General features: G+C 63.0%; 1 protein-coding gene across 7 annotated transcripts in view; it reads right to left on the bottom strand.

Moving 5' to 3' along the window:
* Positions 1 to 21,627, bottom strand: part of NAV1 (neuron navigator 1) — a 57,564-nt gene that overhangs the window by 22,291 nt on the left and 13,646 nt on the right. For all 7 annotated transcript variants that reach the window (XM_072028247.1, XM_072028245.1, XM_072028244.1 and 4 more), the window contains exons 5-6: positions 3,822 to 3,924; positions 920 to 1,285 (exon numbers count right to left, since the gene is read on the bottom strand). In XM_072028247.1, coding sequence (XP_071884348.1) covers positions 920 to 1,285; positions 3,822 to 3,924 — 469 coding nt within the window. The remainder of the gene's footprint in view (positions 1 to 919; positions 1,286 to 3,821; positions 3,925 to 21,627) is intronic.

The following is a 21,627-nucleotide window of genomic DNA, read 5'->3' on the forward strand; positions in this document are numbered from 1 at the left end:
GCCCCTCACCCCATAGGGAGACCCACAGAAAAGCCCCAACTTCAGCCCAAAGCTACACCAGGCACTGCAAAGCCACCAGGTCCCCCAGCCGGTGACACGCCACCGCTGCCTGCTCACCCAGGGGGGGCACCGCGCTCAGCCAGCACCAGGCACCGGCGCTCACGAGCACGGGGCAGCCCCTCGAGCCCCCTGAGGAGGGCTCAGACACCCACGGTCCCCGTGGCACAGGCGGTGTGACCCCCCCGGCCCCCCGCTCACCGCTGTCACACGCCTCCGAGCCGCGTCTGGGCAGCGCTGCCCCGAGCCCCAGGACGGGGGTGAAGCCGCGGGCTGTGCCGGGTTCCGCCAGGAGCTGACGTGACTGCGGACACCCCACGAGGGCTGGAGCAGCACTGTCAGGAGGCCAAATACCTCCTCCTGCTCTGGGACAACTCAAACGCTGGCGTTATTTATTTTCTCATGCGCTGAAACAGGAAACCTCCAATATGCTGAAGCCCTGGACCCCCGCCAGAGCCAGGGGCACCTCGACTGCTCAGCGGGAGCGGGGACAAACCGGTGTAAACTGCACGGGACAAACTGGTGTAAACTGGGAGAACACTTCTGAAGGCGGCAGCTTTGGCCTGCAGCCCTTTACCACCGGCTTTTCTCAGCCCCCTGCTCTGGAAACACCCAGGCGAGCCGGCCACCTCCTGCACACCAGGACAGCAGCACGTCCCTGCTAGCCACCAGCAGCCCGGGGCAGCCCAGCACCATTTGGCTCCCCAGCACCAGCACTGCAAGGGCCACGTGCCCTCGATGGAGGGCAAGCACCTCCTGGATGCGGGGACACGATGCACCCGCGGCCATCTCCCTGCTCCTCCACCCCAAGCCGAAAGGGAGGTGGCAAAACCTCCAGAAGAGCCCAGCCCGGGGCACTTACCCTGTGGTGATGTCGTCGTCCTCCGTCAGGGTCTTCCCCATCAGGTCGCTGTCGCTCATGTAGCCCGACTTCAGCTCCACGTCGTCCGTGTCCAGCGCCTCCACCAGCTCCAGGCGCGAGATGTGGCTCAGCTTGCTGGGGCTGCGCATGGGCATGGTGTGCGAGTAGTGAGCCCGCTCGCCGTGCATGTACCAGCTGGGGGTGCCCTCGGAGCGGCAGCTGCCCCCCACCGAGGGCGCGTCCCCGGCCTGCAGGCGGGGGCTCGACTGCCCGTAGCGCCAGGAGAGCGGCGAGGAGCGGTTGGAGAGGCTGGAGACGCTGCGGGGGTTGGCTTCGTCGCTGTCGTAGCATGTCATCTCCAGGGAGCTGTGAGGACGGGGAGCTGGGTTTAGGGTCGGGGTCGGGGTTAGGGTTAGGTTCTGGCAGACCTCCCTGCCTCTAGGATTTCCCATTTTGTGGGGTCTCTGCCAGCACCGAGCCTCAGGATCCCCTGTGGAAACGGTTCAGAGGGACCCAGAGTCTCCATCGCTGCATCCCGCCCACCTCTGCACCTCCATCACCTCGGAGCAGGGGCTGGCAGCAAACACGAGAGGGGCAGCACCTCTGCGTGGCACCAGGGACCAGCCCAGCCCCCCGAGGGTCCTGCTGAACCCCATTAACAGGGAGCTGTCAGGGAAAGCCCAGCTGTGCTGCCCGTGCCAGCGCGCCTCTCCGCAGCCAGCCCAGAGCCGCGAGCGCAGCGGTGCCGGGGAGCTCAGCTACTCCCCGCACCCCTCGGGGTGTATTTCGGGCAAACGGCATGTCAGGGAGTGATGCTGAGGCTAAATTTAGACACCAAAAATGATTACTTCTTGGAGCAGCTACTCGGGAACCCACAGCCCTCCACTTGGCTCCGCACGCTGCTCTCAGGGAGCTATTCCCGAGCCGCGACCGCGCCACGCTTGGACTGAACGCTCCGGCAGCAGCACCAGAAGCCAAAGCCCGGCTGCAGCACGGAATTTAAAAGAGGGAACTGCATAAAAACTAGGAAGTTCGTTCCAGCGGAACTGAAAGGGGCAGCTAAAAGGGTGCATTTTTTGTAGGAAGCACAAAGGCTATTTAAAGATGTTGTGCTGGCAGCTCGCAGCAGATGCGAGCCACGTCCCCAGGCAGGGTGCAGAAAGCCCCGAGGAAGCTCCCGCGGCCCCACGGCCAGGCTCAGGGGCTGTCAGAGCACGGTGACATCTTCCAGGAACAAAGCTGCGTCCTAGCACAGGGACAGGAAAGGGTCAAGGCTCCGCTGGATGAAAGAACCCAGCGAGGAGAAGAGGAGAAATGGCAGGAATATTTGTGGAAGGAATAAAACGGAGCGGTAAACCCTTCCCAGGCACGTGGGAGCAGGCAGAGAGCGTGCACCAGGAGGACACCCAGCTGCCAGAGTGCCCCAGGATGAAAGCTGTGACAGATGGGGGGCACTTTTACATTCGTGCAGGCTGTGGGGAGCTGAAAGAGTCCCCATGCCACAGCCCCAGCCCCCAGAGAACCTGCCTCTGGTGCTCCAGGAGGGAAGTGGTGGACTTTGCATCGTGGCCAGCACCACAGAGCCCGAAGTGGCTCCGATTTGAGGAGACCCAGGGTGCCCCCAGAGAACCACAGGTAGCATCTGCATTGGGCACACTTGTAGAAAGTGCTCCCAGGAGCAGAATTAGTGGGTCTGTGTGGTGGTGACAAGCCGTGTGTGGTGGCCCAGCTGTGGGAAGTGCAGCCCGTGTGGTGGGGCTGCTGCGGGTCAGTGAGCTCTCCCACCAAATGCAGCCTCCAAATAAACTCATCTGTCACAGGGTAAGAGGGAAAGCCCTCACGGATGTAAAAACTCCTTACGGGACAGAAAGCAGGGACAGGCTTCCCTGGGCTGCTCCCACCAGTTACCCGTGGTCCATTTTCTCCACGGCAGGGATGGGGCTGAGGCTCCGCCGTGGGCTGGGTGCACAAATCATCAAGGAAAGGAGGTGATGGCGAAGAGACAAAACCCACCAGCAATACTAATTTAATCGCCCTTAATATCCTTGCCCTATTTCCCTAAGACAGGGGCTGACAGAGGATTTGCTCAGGAGCCGCTGAGCCGAGCAGCGCGCCGAGGAAGCAGCGGATGAAATTTGACACAGATGAATGCAAAGCAAATGCAAAGCAGCCCTGACTCGGCGTGAGCAGCGCCAGGCTGCAAACGGGCTCCTACACCGAGCGAAGGGATTGCAGAGCTGCAATGGATAATTCCAGGAAATCATCAGCTCGGGGAATATTGCCACGGCCCCCATGGAAATCCCAGTGCCCGAGCGCTCTGCTCCCTCCAGCTCAGAGGTCTGGGAAGTGGGGTGAGGATGATGAAGGTCTTGGCAAGCTTCTGGGTGATAAAGGGCTTTATAGAGGGGGTTCTGCAGCCCAGACAAAGCCGGCTGGGGGTGGGGGGCACAGAGGAGCTCTGTGACTGCCAGTGGTGGGTGAGGGGGGGCCAGGAAGCCCCTGGAAGGTCCAGCAGGTTCTCGCCCCTTCCAGCACAAAACCAAGCACGCAGCGAGGCCACGAGGTGGCAACAAACACCCAGTGAAGGACGCACAGCTCCTCGCTCCCCGGCCTCGCCGACACCCGGCGCAGTCGCCCTGCAGAGCCCAGGCTGGGCACGGCGCTGGAGCTGCTGGGCAGAGCCTGAGCGCATCCAGAGCACAGCAACAATCAGCAGGGACCCCAGGGGCACACTGCTGGCCCCGGACACGTGTCAGAGACACAAACGCAGCCCCAAGTGCCCATGTGTACGTGTAGGTCCCCCCCCGGGGCCATGGGGTGCAGCCAGAGCCCTCTCCCACCTGGGACCCCCAAGGGAAGGTGCTGGTTGTGGGGAGGGGGACGTGGGGTGCTGGGGCCTCACCTGTGCGACACCTGGGAGCCCCGCAGGCTGGACATGGTCTCCTCCAGGTTCTGCCGAAGGTCCAGCACATTCTGCACTGTCCTCTTCCTCTGGGACTCGGGGTCTGCAAGGGGACAAGGAGGTGGCATTAACGGGATGAAACACCTCCGAGCGCGGCTTTCCCAACCAGGGCCCTCCCCAGGTCCCACTCTGCCACCAGGAGGGGACAGGGCAGGGCCCCCACGCTGGACCCAGGTGTCGATATCACCTCACGGCCACCAAACGCCACCGCCCTGGGTGCTGTGGCCAGGAGCAAGGGCAGAGGGACCAGAAGCAGGGACACCGAGGCCTGAGGTGACCCCAGGCATCCCCAGGCAGCAGGGCCAGGACCCTGCTGGGACGGGGACATCTGCTCCAAAAACACCACGCTGGGAGCACGTTCACACCTGCACACACCCCCTAACGGACCCGCATGCGTGCTCACATACCCAAAAGTGTGTGCACACACACCTGGAGACCCCCCTGCATGTGAACACACACACTCGTGTCCATGCACACGGCCGGGGGGTCCCTGCGCCCTTTCCATGGCAGCTGCTGCTGGGCTTGGGGCACGGCTCCAGCCTTCCTGCAGGTCCCGTCGGGTAACAGCCGTGCCCGCGCAGCTTTGATCCCCGATTTCAAGCCTTTCAGCCGTGGCCACGGCGTGCCATTGAACCGTGGTGACAGCTTAAAGGGCAGCGGGCGCGAGGGGACGCTGGAGGCGGCTCCTCCTAACGCGCCGTGGCACCCAGCACTGCGGGAGAGCTGCAGGGGCTGGGGGGACACCCCCAGCACAACCCCCCGGCAACGACACCAAGGCCACGTGTCCAGCACGCGAGCAGAGCCCGCGTCCCCTTGTCCCTGTCACAAGCTGGGCACCTCCCTGGGCACCTCCCCGGGCACCGCAGGCAGAGCCCACGCGCCCCGCTGCAAAGCATCGCTGATCTCCGCGTGGAAGGTGGTGATGATGAGCACCAGCAGCCCCGATGAGACGGGTGAAATGAAGCAGGTTCACGCCTGCAGCACAAAGGGTGAGCTCCAGCAGAGCTCCTGGCCGGGGCCGGGCAGGCAGGGGGCACCCAGCACCGCTCACACCCATGGGAGAGCGGGGACGGGGATGGGGACGTGCGGGCAGTGGGGTCGCAGGGGTGCGGGGCTGCCAGCTCAGCAGTGGCTCCCTCCCAAAAACGCTCGGCTGCCTCCCCCGTGGCCATTCCCACTGGCCCCAGGCCAGCACAGGGCTGGCGCTGCCTCCTGCGGGGTGGCCACGCGAGCACCCGTTGCGTCCCCAGCCGTGCTGTGAGCCCACAGAGTCCCAGTTTCAGGGCGCCGGCACTGACTCCGCTCCCCAGCTTCTCCCAGCCTGATCCCCACTCCAGCCACCCCACCCCACCTCCCCCCAGCACAGCTCGCTCCCCGAATTTTTGGCCGGCCATCCGGAGATCGCTCCAACCTCTGGAGATGCTGCGGGAAAAGCTGCAGCTTTCACCTGGGAGAGATCCAGCCCCCGGGAGCTGCTCTCCCACCTCTGCACACACCCCAGCCGGCACCGAGGTGCCACAGCGTGCAGGCAGGGGCGGTGGCACCACCGGGCAGCGGGGTCCCTCTCCCAGGTGAGCGGGGCTGGCCGAGCCGCTGCGTGCCAGAGCCGAGCCGAAACCGGAGCCACCAGGAGAGGCTGGAGTGTGGGAACGGGGCTGGATTCCTCCCCTCATCGATTTAGCAAGCCTGCTGCAGCCAGATGGTTCCAGCTGCCGGCTCAGGGAGCAGCGGGTCAGACAGACATCCCACCTCGGCCGGGCTGGCTTCCCCGGCAGTGACGTGTCCCGCCGTGTCCCCTGCTCGGCCGGGGCCGCGTGCTCGGGGCCGTTTCCTCCACCCCAGCTCTGGAGCACAGCCCCGCCGGCAGCCCCTGGCTGCTCTCTCGGGCTCTGTCCCACTGCAGCCCCCGGCTGAGCACCCCCCAACCCCACCATGCTGAGGAGGTGCCCCAGGCACTGTCCCCAAATGCTGCGTCCTGCGGCCATGCTTGAGCAGCTCTCCTCGCCCCACTGCAGCTCCATCCCTCGCCTGAGCACCCTCAGCTCCCTCCGTCAGCGAGCAAAATTCGGCTGATTCACAGGAGGGGAAACTGAGGCAGGAAGCCTCGATCCTCCCCCCAGCTGACCCAGCCGCCCTTCCACCCGGCATGCCGTGCCTGGCGCGGGGCTGCCACCTTTCCCACCTGCCCAAGAAGGGCTCCAACACGTCCTCACACTGCAGACGTGGCCAAGTACGTCAGGGAATGAGGAGCCCATCAGCTCCCAGAAGCTCGTGACAGCTCCTTGCAAAGGAGCATGTGGCCAACACCTCCCGCTGGGGCCAGGCAGCTCCGCGGAGTGGGACACGTGTGCCCCATGTGCCTTGGCAGGGAAACCCAGGGGGGTGCGCGCGCTGCCCGAGAGCTCGACAGCATCGTGCGCGTGCTCATGGGGGGGCCACGTGGCAGCAGGAGCCGTGCGGCCGTGGGGAGGTTCGTGTGTGTGTGTGTGTGTGTGTGTGTGTGTGTGCACCCCTGTGACCGTGCAGGCGTGCACGCACCAGGACGGCGGCAGCAGAGGGGCGCTTGCCGGGCTGGCACGGGACGCTGGTGCCGGTGTGGCACTCACACGTGGGCATTTTCTTGCCCCCGAGCCACCCCGAGCGGTCTCGTTCCAGAACAGGCTGGGAACGGACTCCTGGTGACCCGGCGAGGTTTTGCACGGCAAGCAGGAATTTCCTATAAAAGGCCTCGCCGCACTCGTGAGTCATTCCGGTGGGCCCCTGGTACACAGGAGCTCCAACAATTTTCCCCAGGCCACGAAATGTTTTTACCCATTGCTCAATTCCTTACAGAGTGCTGAAGAAAACGCCAATAAACTCAGCAAGAAAAGCAGCTCTCCGGGGGCAGCGAGGTGCCTGCAGGCTCCCCAGTCCTGCGGACCTCCGAGCGGACGCGCGCTGCGCCTCGGGACGCACTGGGGCCATGGGGAGCCTGCCCGAGCCCTCCTGCCCCTGCCCACGCTGCCTCCAGCCTCCTTTTTTGCTGCGTTTTCCTTGCAAACCCTCTGCTCCAGCACCCGGAGCCCGCTGCAGCCGAGGAGGAGAGCCCAAGACCGGTTCAAGACCCAAACCTCCCCAGCCTGCAGCGTGCACATCGGTTCCCCTGGCGTGGCCTGCTGACAGCAGAGGCTTTCCATATGGAGGCCGGTGGCTTTATCTCAGTTTTCTTGCAGCTCTGATTCACGCTCCTGGACGGCCGGGCAGGGGGATGGTCGCACCGTGCAACCCTTCTCCCTGCGGTTTAATTAAGCCTTCCTTCCCCCCACGGCCACCCAGCAGGCGGTGGAGATCGCTAACAGGACTCTGCGGGGTAACTGCCAGATCCCCAGGGTTTGCATCCACCCCGCGTCTCTTGTCGGGCTGGATCCTTCTGCACAAAACCGTGGCTCTGCAGGAGGCTCCAAAGGCAGCCCCATGCCCTGCAAGGACGCACTGTACCTATAACAGCTGTCCCCATAACCAGGGCTGTCCCCATAGGGCCGTCTCCCCTCCCAGAGCAGCCCCGCAGCGCACGCAGGGGCCGTCAGCTCCCCATTGGCAGGCGAGAGCAGAAAATCAGCAGCAGCGCAGCGGTGACAGGCCAGGACTTCAGCCGAATCAGCACTTCTGGGGCGAGGGCTGCTGCTAAGCCTTGTGAATCGCTTCTCCTAATGAGGGCAGGGCTGGGAGACCTGGAGCCTGAACCCGGTCTGGCTCCAGCAAGCCAAGCTTTTAAAAGGGATTCAGACTTTCTCAGGCTAGAGCAGCCATAAATCTAGTTAATTGGGTCTCTCCCATACACTACTTTCCAAGTGAACCCGCTGGAGAGATCCAGCCTGGGCCCCCAGCCCATTTGCGGGTTTCTTTCAATGGATGCTGCGCTTGGCCCCGAAGCACCCCACCTGCGCATCCAAATCGCAGCTCCTTTTTCTTTCACGACAGCTTCAAGCTGCTCAGCACGTCCCACCTCCACGCCTCGCTCCGTGCCTCCACACCGGGAGCCAGCGCCTGGGGTGCCCCAAATCCCCCCGCCGGGGCAGACCCTGGCGGTGCCATCAGGGACACCAGGACCCTGATGGCACCGCCTGCCCGCCCTGGGACGCACGCGCTGCAAGTGTCCCCAGCCCGGTGCCCTGCAGAGCAGGGTTCGTCCACGCATGCGTCACTCTGTGCCTCAGTTTCCCCCCTCCCTGGATTCGCTGTCCCCTTGGGGCACCGGTATTTGTGTGTGTGAGCGTCGGGCTGCCCCGCGCATCCCCTGGCTAGCAACGCGCAGCCCTGGGATTTCAGGTGCGACACACCGCCTGTGACAGCCACCAGCACACGCTCGAGGGGATGCTGCAGACCCTAGGCAAAAAGGAAATAAAAAGGAACAGAACGGGGGGGACAAAAGCAAAAAGAAAAACCTCGAGGCAGAAGGTGCGGGCGGGCCTGGGGGCCCCGGAGCAGCCGGCAGCAGCAGGTTCACGCTCCCCACACGTCACGAGACACGGGGCGGACATTGTGGAAATTCAAAATTCCAGATGGCTCTTTGGGCTTTTTTTTTTTTTTTCTGTCTCATTTCCAAGGCAACAAGACTCGCTGTCATCTGCCAGTTGCCATAGTGATTTCACCTGATTCTGCTTCAGCAGCGCAGCGGAAGAGAAAGCCGGGCGAGCCGAGCTCTCTGCTGCCGCGGAGCCGCGAGCTGGGGCGCGTTCAAAGTTCCTGGGGAGAGCAGGAGATAAATGGGGCTTTATCCGAGGAGGCAATGGGCTGATTCACGGGATCAAAGGAAGGAACTGCGGGTTTCTGTAGCACAAACCAGCCCTTCACTTAACTGCTTCGACGCCCTCCAGATGCGCCGCACATCTGGGGACGTCGCCGCGCCCTGCGCCGAGCTCTGCCTGGTGGAGGAAGGGGTTTGGGTGCCGGGGGTCCTGCGCCCGCTTCTGGCTGGGTCTCAAGGACCGAGCTGGGCTCCTGCAGCGATCCGAGAGCTGGTCCATCACGCACAGCCACCCCCTGTCCCAGCACAGCCCTGCCCCAGCAGCCTGGGGAGCAGGAACTCCAGCGTGACCGAGCGCTCGGGCAGCCCCAGCAGCGAGCAGGGATGCAGCACCCTCTGCCGCTGCAAGGACGAAGCCTGGCACCCTTTGGCCTCCCCAAATTTGGGGTTAGGCAGGACGCACCACTGGGAGCTGCACGCAGCCGGCCACAGACAGAACCCGTGGAAAGAGCAAATGACTCGGGAGCTCCCGCTCTGCGGTAGCCGCGTGCTGACTCGTGGTCATACGCCCCAGATCAGCAGATCTGACGAAGCTCCAGGAGCCAGCCCGCCCTGCCTGAGGCTCCCTTCTGCCGTTTGCGTCCTCGCTGAGCACAACGAGCCCCTTGAGCAGGGGCTGGAGGGCCGAGAGAGGACACTCGGTGCTGGCAGGATGCTCGCGGGTGGCAGCCACCCAGGCGGGCAGAGCCCCCGTGCCCATTCCTCCTTGCTCTCACTGCCTGCCATGAGCCCGGGGCTGGCCGAAATGGGGTTTATGACCCCACAAGTTTGTCCCCTTCTCAGCCCATGTGCCCATCCTGAGGGGAAGGGCCCCGGCGGGGCAGCTCCTGGCTTGCGCTGGCTCCAATTTGCAGGGAGCAGCGCTCCAAGCGCGAGCACAGTCATTAGCGCGGCCAAACTGCCCGCTCCCGGCCAGAACGCAGCCATGCTTGGGGAAGCTTTATATTCACAGAGACAAACAACTCACATTTGCTTTTTAACTGTTGGAATTGCACCCACTGGGACGGAGCGAACAGGGAGCCTTTTGTCCCCTTCTCCTTGTGACTGAGAGCTTTGTGCAGAGCAATGCGTTGCAAACACAATTCTCCGCGGCCTCAGCTGGGCTCTGCGGCTCTGGTAGACACTTGGTCTGTCTGTCCATCACCCGGCCAGCCAAGGAGCCCTCGTGGGTCTCCAGCCAGCGTGCAAAATGTCCTCCCTCCCTCCCTCTCCGGCCAGCCGCAACCCGCAGATGTTCCCTGCCCAGCGCGTCTTCTCGCTGAGCCACCAGGACAGACCCAAAACGCAGGTGGCGCTGGGGAAGGCAACGGCTCCAAAACCAAGCTCAGAAACCCAAACTGCACAGGGCCATGGGCGGCGTGGCTGCTCCTTTGGGTTCCAGCCCGCTGGGAGCATCTCCAACCGTGAAAATGCCAGCACAGCACGCAAGAAGGACCGGGTCGCTGCCGACTTCCAGGGGAGGTCTCAGCCACCATCACCTCTTGGAGAGGGGGCTCCAGAGACCCCTTGCCACGGCAGAGCTCCTGAATTCAGAGCTCACCAAGCTGCCAGGGTGCTGTCACCCTGCAGAAAAGGCAAAGGGTGGTGTGCCTGGATCAGGCCACGTCCTTGAGGCACCGGTGAAGCCCGTCCTGGTGTCCCCGGGACAGCGCCGGGGAGCGAACCCAGACGAGGCAAGCTGCAGGCTGCTTTGTGGCTCCATTGTTGCCACCCCCTCCAGGGGGAGGGAGACAACCCAGGCTATTTTTACTTCCATCTGGGGAATCGCTTCCCTCCAAAGTACGCTGCCACAATGCTAATTTTGAGGCTGATGATTAATTGATGTCAGGCTCATTAGGGGGCCAACGGATCCCTCTTCCCCGGGAGCGCCAAGGACAAGGGGGACGTGTTTTGACAGATGTTGCTCGAGCCGCGTGTGAGCGACGTCCTAACAACGGAGGAAAATAGGAGCCATTACCATGGAAAGCCCTGGAAATGGGAAGGGAAGTGCCTGCACGCGACCCCGCCGCCCTTCCCCGCGCACCCCCTAATCAGCCCTTCACGCTCTGCCCTGCGTTACCAGGGCTTTTCTCCCGGAGATAAACGACCATTGTGTGCCCGGGGGGGTGACCGAACCCCCTGCCGGCAGCCCTGCGGGGAGCTGGGGGGAGAGGGGAGCTCTTTTCCCCCCCAGCCTCGCAGGAGGGCCAGGTGCCAAATCCAGCCCGGCACCGGGAGCCGCAGCCTGCGGGCGCGCTGCTCGTGCCAGGCACGGGGCACGATTGCCCCACTGGAAATGGTGGCTGAGGATCGTGGGGCTCATCACACATTTTGGGGTCCTGCGCCACGGCCTGGAGCCACTCACCCCGAGGCAAACCTGCGCCTGCTCCCCTACACACGAGGTGGCACGGAGCAGCGGGGGCAGATTCACCGCGGGGCTGCCCGTGCTGCACCAAACCCTGCGCTCCCCTCCCCGCAGCAGCCCCAGGGCCCTGCCCGGAGCGGGGTGCAGGCACCCCCGTAAGGCTGCAGGGAGCCAGGGATTTGTGCTAATTGCTGCGCAGCGCCTCCAGCACCCCCGTGAAGGGATGCATGTGCATAAATTGTCTATTCTTAGAGCTGCCGCTTCCCCGCGGGGAGCGCAGCGGCGGCAGGACCTGCTCCGTCCCCACCTCTCGCAGCGCCCTCGGTGCCTCCCCTCTGCTGAGAAAAGCTTTTCTTAAGCTTTTTTTTTTTTTTAATAGCTGCGTTTTTCCTATCAAAGGGGATTCACAGGGGAGGAACGGGTTCTTCTTACCTCTCACAGAAGACCTGACTTCCTTCTGCTGTGCCCCAAGAGGGAAGGGGGATGCTTGCAAAGCCCCGTGCCACCGCGGTGGGAGATGCTGCCCGGTCCCTTTGTGTCCTGCTCTCCTCCACCAACCCCAAAGCACGCGGAGCCCTGCCCAGGTGCCACGGCAGGGCTGGGGAAGGCATCGAGAAGCTCTCCTCATCTCACCTCTGCCATCTGCACGCAGATCTGTGCCCAGGGCCGCATGTGATGGCGAGGGGAACGACTCGGACATGCTTTAGGACTCGCTGCACAGGGCAGTTGTTTGGCCACACACATCCAAGCTTTGCTGTGAATGGGCGGGGCAGAAAACATGCTGGAAAAGGTGTCTGCACCAACATGAGGGGTTTCAGCTGAGCCTCTCACGAGGAGGAACCGGGGCTGTGCTGCACCTGGGCAGGACACATCCCCTCCCAGCCCCCGGCACCACTCGGGGCCATGCCAGCTCCCCAGCACACGCTGCTCACACCGCCGAGTGCCACGCGGTGCCAGCCCAGCAGAGGGAAGGTGACAGCACACGAGCTCACCCAGGCACTCAGACATGAGGCAGGAGGGTGGGCGCCCACCCCGTGCCCCCACACAAGCAGCATTTCCCCTGGGGAACGTTCCCGCGTGCCGAGAGCGCCGAGCCACGCCGCGCAGCGCGGACACCTTGGGATGCTCCCCGGCAAGCAGGAAGGATCCCCACGCCAGCATCACCCTCCTGGGGCTGGCGTGGTGGAGGCTGTGGCCGGGATTTTTCCCCATCCCCACGTCCCACCTCCGCGCAGCAGCTGCCCTCTCCGCCGTGGGAATCGGCGCTGCGCTGTGCTTCGAGCTCAGCTCTCCGAATTGGCTCCGGGGGCCTGTCCAAGCGCTGACGACACGCAGCCCGCAGCCACGGCTGCTGGAGGAAAAGCCGAGCCAGGGCTGCGTCGTGGGGAAAGCAGCAGCCAAAAGTCACTCAAACAAGGAAGTGATTTGTCTTTTTCTGGATACACTTTCCACTGACAATGAGTGCAGAGCAGGAAAGTCGGCTGTGATAATGTGCAGTGTACCAACAAAGCGGCTATTGAATTGGTAAATGAGAGCACTCGCACCGGGAGCCTGACAGATAAAACAGACCAGGGAGAAAGGATGAAAAAAGGAACGCCATGTGACCCCCGAGCTCCATCCAAACCAGGCAACACATCCAACGGTTCTGAGGATGGAGTACACACAATGAGCTCCAGCGAGTAACTAATCCCTTCAGGAACACTGTAAGTGGTTGCAGACAGTTTACCAAGAGAGAAAAAAAAATAAAAAAAAAATTGGAAAGCCATTGAAAAAATTACCGTTAAGTATTTTTTCTGCTCCAGTGCGAAACGCAGTGAGATCCAGGAGAACTCTGCCCTGTGAACCTTGCAGGCGATGGATTTAAGCAATTTTTCTAACACCACCTCATCGACCTGCCAAGATTACTGCCGGGGGAAGGCAGCCTGAGGCCGGCCCGGTGAGGGCGGCTGCTCACCTCGGGCTCCCCGTGTCGTGGGATGTGGCAGGGGGAGATTTCGGCAGGGGATGAAGTGCAGGGAAGACAAAACGAGGGCAGGAAGGTGATATCGATGGCACCTCAGCCCTGCGCTGCAGGATCAGCCAGGGAGAGCATCCACAAGCAGCACTGCCCTTGTACTTCCACATTTCTTGGTATTTTTCAACCCAAAGCTTCTGCTTGTAAAACTGGGGGGTTCCTGAAAAGAGCCTGAGGAAAGGTGTTTTCTCCTCTTGATAAAATGAGGTAAAATCAGCTGGAGTCTTAGAGACACGCATTAACTTTCACTTCCCCTTGAAATCACTCTGGTTTCGAAAGCTGGCTTTTTTCCCCCTCCCCTTGTTCTCTCCTCACCATGTTTTAGTTTAAAAATTCTTCAGGCCAGGGAAAAATTCCAGGGCAGGAAAAGAAAAAAAAAAAAAAGCATAAAGCAATTGTGGCTTTCGCAAACCCAGCGCTCCAGACTTCCTTTCTTCATCCTGGGAAGTGAGAGACGCTCGGGAGGACGCAGGAGAGCACGGCGCAGGAGCCCGGCCATCTGCTGGGGGCTCGCACAGCTCCCGGCACCTCGGCCGAGGGAAAACCACGGGGAGCCGAGGAAACCGCCCTGCTGAGACCCCAATGGCTCGAAACGTGGCTCTCACCCTGCCAGCCCCGTGCTGATGTGTGTCCCAGCGGTGGCACCGAGCTGGGGAAGCAGCGAGCCCTCTCCAGGGGCCGTTCCGCAGCTGCGAGGTCGCTCGGCACTGCGGCGCGCTGGGCACGGCGGCCACAAGGCCAGAGGCACGGAGCTGTGAAGGGATGGGGACAGGATGGGGACAGGATGGGGGCTGCACCCCGGCAGCACCATGGCCTCGGCTCAGCAGTTTTAGGGCCAGCTGCTGCACAGGGCGCGCGTAATGTCTGCTGCCGAGCAAGAAGGCTTCGCGAGGGGATGAAAAGCGACGTGGAAATGAAAGCTCATTACCACCATCTCCTTGGAAACGTCCCATCGGAGCAAGTTTGCCTTCCTCCTCCTTCCCTCGCCGCTCCCCCTGCACACAAATTCTGGCACCCCGCGCATCGCTTTGGCGGTGCCTCAGCGCTGTGGGTCCAAAATGCAGGCGTCTGCTTTCTAAAGCCATTGTCTAGGATGTGCTATTGAGCTGCAAGCCATGGATGGGCTGGGATGGAAAACAGAAAGGAGCTGGCAACCCAGATTTGATTTGCCTTTGAAGCTATAGAGAAGCTAAACCAAACAGCACTCGCTTTATTCCCACAAAGGGAACACGAAGCTTAGCAACAAAACAAACCCACACCTCTGCCCCCCGAGGGGCAAGCCCGGCGCTGCTTCACCCGAGGGTCGTGGCTGCAGCTCGGCCCGGCCGCTTCTGGAGAGCAGCAGGCGGCTGCGAGCGCGCTGACACGCTCCGCTGGGGAATGCGAGGCTGGAAAAGCTGCTCTGCAAATTTCCTTTTGAATCGGAGAGAGCTCTGGGGCTGTTTCCTCCCCGGTTGCGTGCCGTTACATCTGGTGAGCGCTCGAGCCGCCCCGTTCGAGGCGGGGAGGTTTTCAGGAACCCCCTCCCTGAGCTCCCCCGGTTGCAGCACGCCGAGTGTTTGCCCAGGAAAGCACCGCGGGAAGTTTCGTGCCCGCTCCTGGCTTTGCGAAGCGAGCGGGGCTGTGAAGTGCGCAGCAATGCAAACAGCAGCGGAGCTGAGACTCGCTCCTGCCTCCAGGTTTCTGTACTTTCCCCACGATTAATAACCGGCGGAGGCAACCTCCCACCGCCAGCACCGCCGCCGCGCACGCTCTGCTTGCCCAGGGTTTTCCAGGCGGCCCCGACAACGCGAGCCCCCGGGTCCTGCTCCCCTCCCCAAGCATCTCACGGGCTCCAAGATATTCCCTCGCTCATCCCCCACGCTGCTTTACGAGCGGGGCCGTTCCCTTCCCTTCGCAGGAACCGGCCACATGTTCTCCATCTGGGAACAGATGCCCACGAGCCAATAATCTCGGCTTGGAAAACTCACTGAAAATAGCACCGAATTGCTGAGCGCTCCGCAGACCGCGGCCGGGTGATGGATGTCAGAGCTCGAGCTGCAGCAGCACCGGGACGCTGCTTGGCGAAAGCGCAGCGAAAAGGGCCCAGGCATGAAAAAAAAAATGGAAAGGAGCTGGCTGGAGGTGCTGCCCTGGCGCCTGCCCTCTGCCAGATGCTCCTGCCCTCAAGGAAGGGTTGTGCTCTGCTGGTAAACCAGTCCCCAGCTGCTGCCTTCAGCCTGGAGCACTGCAGGACGCAGACTCTGTGCCTCCCGCGTCCCCAAATCCACCGGGGGATGTTCTGGTCCCTCAGGTGGAAGCCAGCAGCCCCGGGTTTTGGTCTGGGTTTTGCTGTTCCCCTTGGGGCCGAAACGCTGCTGGCCTCCAGGTGTCCGAGTGCCTTCAGCCCCTCGCAGCAACCGCACTCCACAGCTGGAGAGGATGTAGAGAAAATGATGCATCCAGCCTCGAATCACCCCAGTGAGCTACGACAAAGGAATTTGCCAAAAGACAAAAGGGCGGCGGAGCTGTGAGCCCCCAGCTGTGCACAGCCCCAGGCGCACGAAGGCTCCAGGGCTGCGTCTGGGCGCCAGGCAAATGCGGGTGCCTCCCCTCCGCCACCATCGCACAACACAACCTAAAACGTGTCCTCCAGGCCCAGTAGGATTTTAACCCCACACCAAATCTGCATGCGCATTATTCCTGAGAACCCACCACCACCAGGTCCTGGCACACCGGCACCAAGCCCTCACATCCCTGCCCAGCTCTGGCTCCCTGCAGGAGCCGGGGATTTGGGGTTTTACACCACCCCAGGAGGCTCCGCATGGGCAAGGAGCGCAGGGAAGCGGCCTCCTTCCCCCTGGCACCAGCTGGAGCAGCAGCAGGGAAGTCCCAGCCCGTCCCCGCTGCCTCCCAGCACCAGCTGCCTTCGGCCTCACCGTCACCGAGCCCCTCGCAGCGGGAGGCCGGGACAGGAAACGAGCGTGCGAGTGCCAGCGGCCGCGAGCCGAGCGGCTGCGAGCTCTCGGGCTGCAGCTGCACAAACCCCAGCGGGGCCGGTGCTGGAGCGGGGCCACCTCCCCGGGAACGGGCACACGCCTTTTCCTGCTCACCGAGGTTAGCGGTGAGGTTTCCAGCACGTGGGCTTGCTCTCTGTCCCCTGCTAGGATGGGGAGGAAGCTGGACTTTGGGGTTTTCTCCCAGTCGCTGATTTGTTGGGGTGGAAATCGGGAGGCTGCAGGCCGGGCGGCTGCAGAAAGGAGCCACGGCTTCGGAGCCACCCGAGCTGGAGAAGCCTCTAGAGGTGGGAGCAGGCGGCCACGAGGCCGAGCGCATCCCCCCGGCCCCAGGAACCAGCCAGGAAGGGGCTCGCTCGCCCCAGCCAACACCTGGCAGGATTTTTCTGCTCGCCTCGGGGAGCTGCTGCCCCACGGCCATCGGTGCCCATCACCCTCTACCTGTTCCTCCCCGCGTTTGCATCCACTTGGAAACACAACGCCAGGAGATAAAATGAACTGGAAACAAACTGGAAACACCCCAACAGGCTCTAACGCTCCCAGCCCGAGGGCTTCATTAAAGAGAAAAAAAAAAAACCAGCAGGGCCAAACTCCTCTGGGCTGGCACGGGCCCAAGGCGTACCCACAGCAGCGTGCGGGGAGTCCGGGAAGGCGACGAGGCGCATGGGCAGCAGGCGTGTGATTGTGAGAAGTGTCTAATCAGGGAGTTATTCTCAGCCCTCTGCGAGGCTGCAAGCTCGCACATCTATAAATAGCCGGCAACGGAGCGGTACCTGGGGCGCTGCTCTGAACGTTGTTCACTGCTGCTCCGTGAAGCCGGAGCGCCGGGGGCAGCGCTGCCGTAGGGTCCTGCACAAAGAGCACGGCAAAAGCACCCGTGGCGCTGCTCTGCCCGTCCTCCTGGGCCACACGGGAAGGCCCACGGCCTCCAACAGGGCCAGCACTCTGAGCACCCCAGCGCCCACCCTCACCAGCCCACGGTGAGGAGCCCAGCCCTGGCTTGCAGCCCTCTGAGGGAAGCGTGGCTCCGGGAGCGCGCCGCCACGCGCCGGCCTCCAGCTCCAGCCCGAAAGCCAAATCCTGGTCCCCTCCTGAAGGTCCCTCCTCCTCTCCAGCTCCCCGTCAGCACCACAAACACCGCCACCTTCACTCATTTGCACTGCCACTGGGTGAGGCAGCGTGGGAGAAACTGGAGGTGACGGCAGCTCTGCCTTCACACCTCCAGAAACGAAGCCCTGCATTTACCACAAATCCGGCGATGCCGTGGGAAAGCTTCGGGACGGACCCTCACGGGCGTTCTGGCTGCTGGGAGGGCTGAAAAGCGCTCACCTCCCGGCGAGGCGGGATGAGCCAGCGAGACTGACACGAAACCAAAGAGGGATGTGGGATGAGTAAAGCATCCCCGGTGCCTACGCCAGGTAGGAGAGGGAAACCCGGCGCTGTCGCAGCTGCCGGGCGCGCTCGTGCGGTGCCGAAGGCAGAGGCAGGAGTCACGGGCACTGGGGACTCGCCCGCGTCTCCCCAGGCACCGCTGCAGGCACCAGGCACTGCTGCAGCCCCTGCTCTGCCCACGCTGCCAGCTCCCTGCTGCAGGGCAGCTCTGAGGAGCCGGGAGGAGATCCCTGCCCCACCACGCTGCGCCCGCTGCCCTGCGCCGCTTCCAGCGGCTCCTTCCAGGGGGAGGTGAATCCCAGCCCTTCTCCTGGATCCGTAACAAATGCTTGGAAGGAGACAAACAGCAGCGGCGAGGAATGGAAGCAACGCCGGAGCGCCACAAAATGTGGGAGAAGCAGATTAGAGGAAGGACAAGCGAATCCGAGGGTGTGCCGGGCGCCGCTCGCCGGTGTCACACCCGCTCTGCCACCGGCACATCTCCATTTGCACAGCTTCTAATCTCAGCCCTGCAATGCAGCATCCCCTGCCTTCCCAGCTCCCCTCCGCGTTCTGCTCCCGGCTGGGAGCTGCAATGCAGCAGCGTGGGGAAGCCCCAAAGCCCTGCTCCCCTTCTCCCGGCCGGCAGCGGGGTCCCCGAGCCCCCCACCTCCCCCAGGCTCTGCGCTCTGCCCTCCCCGCGCTCCCCCAGGAGAGCGCTCCGCGTGCCCGAGGAGGACGTGACATTGCAGGAGAGGGATGGGGGCAGAACGGGGCCGTATCCGATCGCCCACGACCCCATTAGAGGCACCCTCAGGACCCGGAGCCCAGCCAGGCCAAGGATGGAGCTGCCCTGAGGGATGGAGCCGTCCCCGCTCCACCCAGCGGGGCCAGAGCCAGCGGCTTGGCTGCGGGGCTCTCAGGGCAGCTGCCACCTGCACCAGGAGCCGCACGCCCCGAGGCCACCGCTGTCACCGTGCGCTCACATCACCCGGTGCCACACACGCAGTGGCACAAAGCAGGCTGCAGGTGGGACAAGGGAACAATTCGGAGGATGCCACAGAGCCAGGCGAGCGGTGTGACCACAACCGGGGCTTGCAGCCCCCCCAAAAAAGCCCCTGTGTGCAGTGGGACCGCGGCTCAGCCCGGCACACACAGACGGCCGTCCCTGGCGGGTTGCTCGCCGCTGAGGGCACGCACGCTCTGGCTCCTCGTGGACCTGGCACCAATCTGCCCGCCCGGGCAGCAGGCACAAGCACCAGCCAAGACCGCGGGCAGGGGAGGACCAGGGAAATTGTTTGCTGGCACCACGAGATGTGGAGCTATGCCTGAAAGCACAGAGCGGGTCACATCGAGAGATGGAAGCGGGCGGAGGCGAGGGGACTCGTGCTGTCGGCACAGCCGAGTGCTGCAGCGCAAGACCCCAAAGCCAGGGCAGTGACACGAAGCTGGGGACACGGGACAGCGGGAGGGGGCTCTACAGGAGGAGGCAGGGCTGGTTTTGGCTCCCCAAGGCCACCCAGCTGGAAGCACATCACTCACACAGCACCCACACCTGGCAGCACCCAGCAAATGGTGCCAGGAGCCACCAGGCACAGCAAGGCCTCGAGGGGACACGACCCAGGTCCCATCGTGGTAACATCCCTCCAACAGACCCCAAATGGCCCTTCTGGGATGGGGAGCCTGCCGGTGGATGCCAGGTGCCCGTTGGTCCCTCACACCAACCCCGTGGAGGAACCATGTAAAGCCTTGCACTCATCCATGGATTTCCAGTGAGGAAATGTCAGACCTGGGGGCAAAATCCAGCTGGGCACAGCCCCACATGAACAGCATTTTTTGAGTTCCTTAGGGGAAGAATTTGTTTCACGAACATATTTCCAATAGTTCTGCCTTCACGTCCTTGCTCAGCTACTTTTCCATGGGAAACCTTGAAAGATAAATCCGGATCCATTTATTTCTTACAGCAGGGCGGGTGACGCGAGCGGAGGCAGCGACACGACGGCGCAGCTCCCCCCCTTTCTCCTCACCCTCCCCAAACACAGGGGCTGGGTTCTGCAGGCAGAAGGAAAATCAATCCCCTCCTAAACAACCTCATCACACGGGCGCTGTCCTGTCAGGGCACCGAGAGAGGCACAACGTCATTGTCAGAGCGGGCTGAGAACAGCGGCGGTGTTTTACGAGGCAATAACCCACTCCCGGGGCTATGAAGAGCCACTTGGTCTCTGACCTCCCGGTGTTCCCCAGCCAGCGAGCCAGGCTGGTGCTGCACAGCGCTGCAACGCACCCATTAGTGCTTAATTAAACAGTGAGGAGAGCTGTGGGGCTGAGGTATCCCACACCATGAGCCTGGCCAGCAGGGGATCTCCGTGGGCAGGGTCACCGCGGTGAGACCCCCTCCACCTGAACGCGCTCGCAGGGGACGCGTCGGACACGAGCCAGGAGTTTCTGCGCTGTGGGTTTTCCACCACCCACGTGCGATGTGAAGATCACCCCTCGCCAGGGGCCCCTGCCTCTCCTCCTGCCCCACCAGCCCTGCCCGCGAGCATCACCAGGCTGAGCGTGGTGGGAGAGGCAGCATCGCCCCCCCACCTCCCAGCCAGGGGCTGTGGGACCAAGATCTATTCCAGCTGCACCAGCCCCTGCAGAGCCTGGCAGGGCTACAAAGGCTCCTCCAGCCAAGCCTTCGGGGAACGCCGCTCCCCCGGGGATCGCACGCGGCCGTCTGGGCTCCGGCCCACGCAGCAGCGGCCATTTGGGTACTTATGCCCATTAGGAGCCACTTAACAGGCACCATACACAGCACGAGATGGCCAAGGAAATGGCTGCAGAAAGCAGCTGCAGGATCCTGGAGCTGCTCTGGGAACCTCGTGGGTCCCTGCACCCCAAGGTGAGCTCAGCCACAGCCCCCCGTGTGCCCCGAGCTGGCCACGCTCCCTCTGTGCCCTTCCTCCTGTGGCCGGGCACTGGTGCAATTAGCAAAGCCAGCTACCGCTCGGCTTTGATGAGAAGACTCAGCCTCTGCTCGGGATGAAACGTGTAATTTGGACGGTAGAAATAGCCTCTACAAAGCACATGTGGTTGCTGTGTCCCGGTGACCTCTTCCATCTTACGCAGGCGGCTCTGCTCCGAGCGTGGTTCCATCTCCGCCGGCTCTCCAAAGGCGCGGGTGCCATCAAACAGATGACACATCTGCAGCAACCAAAGGAGAGGCAGCGCTTGGCCACTGCTAAATAAATCGTATTTTTGGCCGGCGCTGCACCTCAGCGGAGGCCAATGAGTGCTTCTGGCAGGAGGAACGTGAAATGGAGATGAGAAGTCAGGTGTGGAAACCACGGATGCAGAAAGGCTCCGCGAGGCGCCGCGCTCGGCAGAGCAGGGAGCTCCGGTTCGTCAGCGGCAGCGCCGGCTCCTCGGCACAGGTCAGCGGCTCAGACGGGATCTGCAGGGCTGGGAAATCACCGCGGCTCCCACGCCTTTCTTCCAGGACAAACCAAGCTCCTTGGGTCTTCTCGAGGCACTCCAGCAGGCGCAGCAAAATGGCTCAAGGCTGATGGCTCTCGCGCCAAAGGAGCCCCGCAGAGTGGAGAAGCCTCCTCTCCAAAACCAGCACCTCTGGTAGCCGCTGAGCCCCTCTCCTGGCCTCGCCCGCCGGCCCTCACAGCCTGCTCTGAGCCAGGGGGGGTCCTGTCCTGCCTGGGTTTGTGCCCCCCACCAGGGGTTGGTCTGCAGGGGGCTTCACCCGCCCGGATCGCAGCAGCAGACAAGCCGAGGGGTCAGGGCCAGAAGCTCGGCGCGTGCCCGGGCTCACGCACCCCCAGCCACGAGTCCACCACCGGCACGTAGGAGGTGACGGAGCAACCACCGGCACGCTGCTGGCACGTCCCCAGCTCCTGTCACCGTGCCCACCCCTCGGGCTGCCAAGGACGGGCCGGTTCACAGGCAGCGGGGTTGAACAGCCACGATTCAGTGGCACAGATCCCACCAAGGTAAGAAGCTCATCCTGAGCCCCCCCAGGAGGGAAGATGTCAAGCTCCTGGCCGGCCAGCCCCAAACGCTGCCCACCTGGGGGTGGAGAACCAGCCCCCCCCGCTGCAGGGTCCGTGCACGTGGACGAATGACCTATTTCAGCAACCACGCAGAGCAGGGGGGGCACGAGGCAGATTTGGCAGTGCAGGGCCCTCACCACACAACTGGCCAAGCCTTCAGATGGCAAGCACCGCCCGAGGGATGCTCAG

This window comes from Anas platyrhynchos, chromosome 27 (genome assembly GCF_047663525.1).
Source record: "Anas platyrhynchos isolate ZD024472 breed Pekin duck chromosome 27, IASCAAS_PekinDuck_T2T, whole genome shotgun sequence".
Lineage (NCBI taxonomy): Eukaryota > Metazoa > Chordata > Aves > Anseriformes > Anatidae > Anas > Anas platyrhynchos.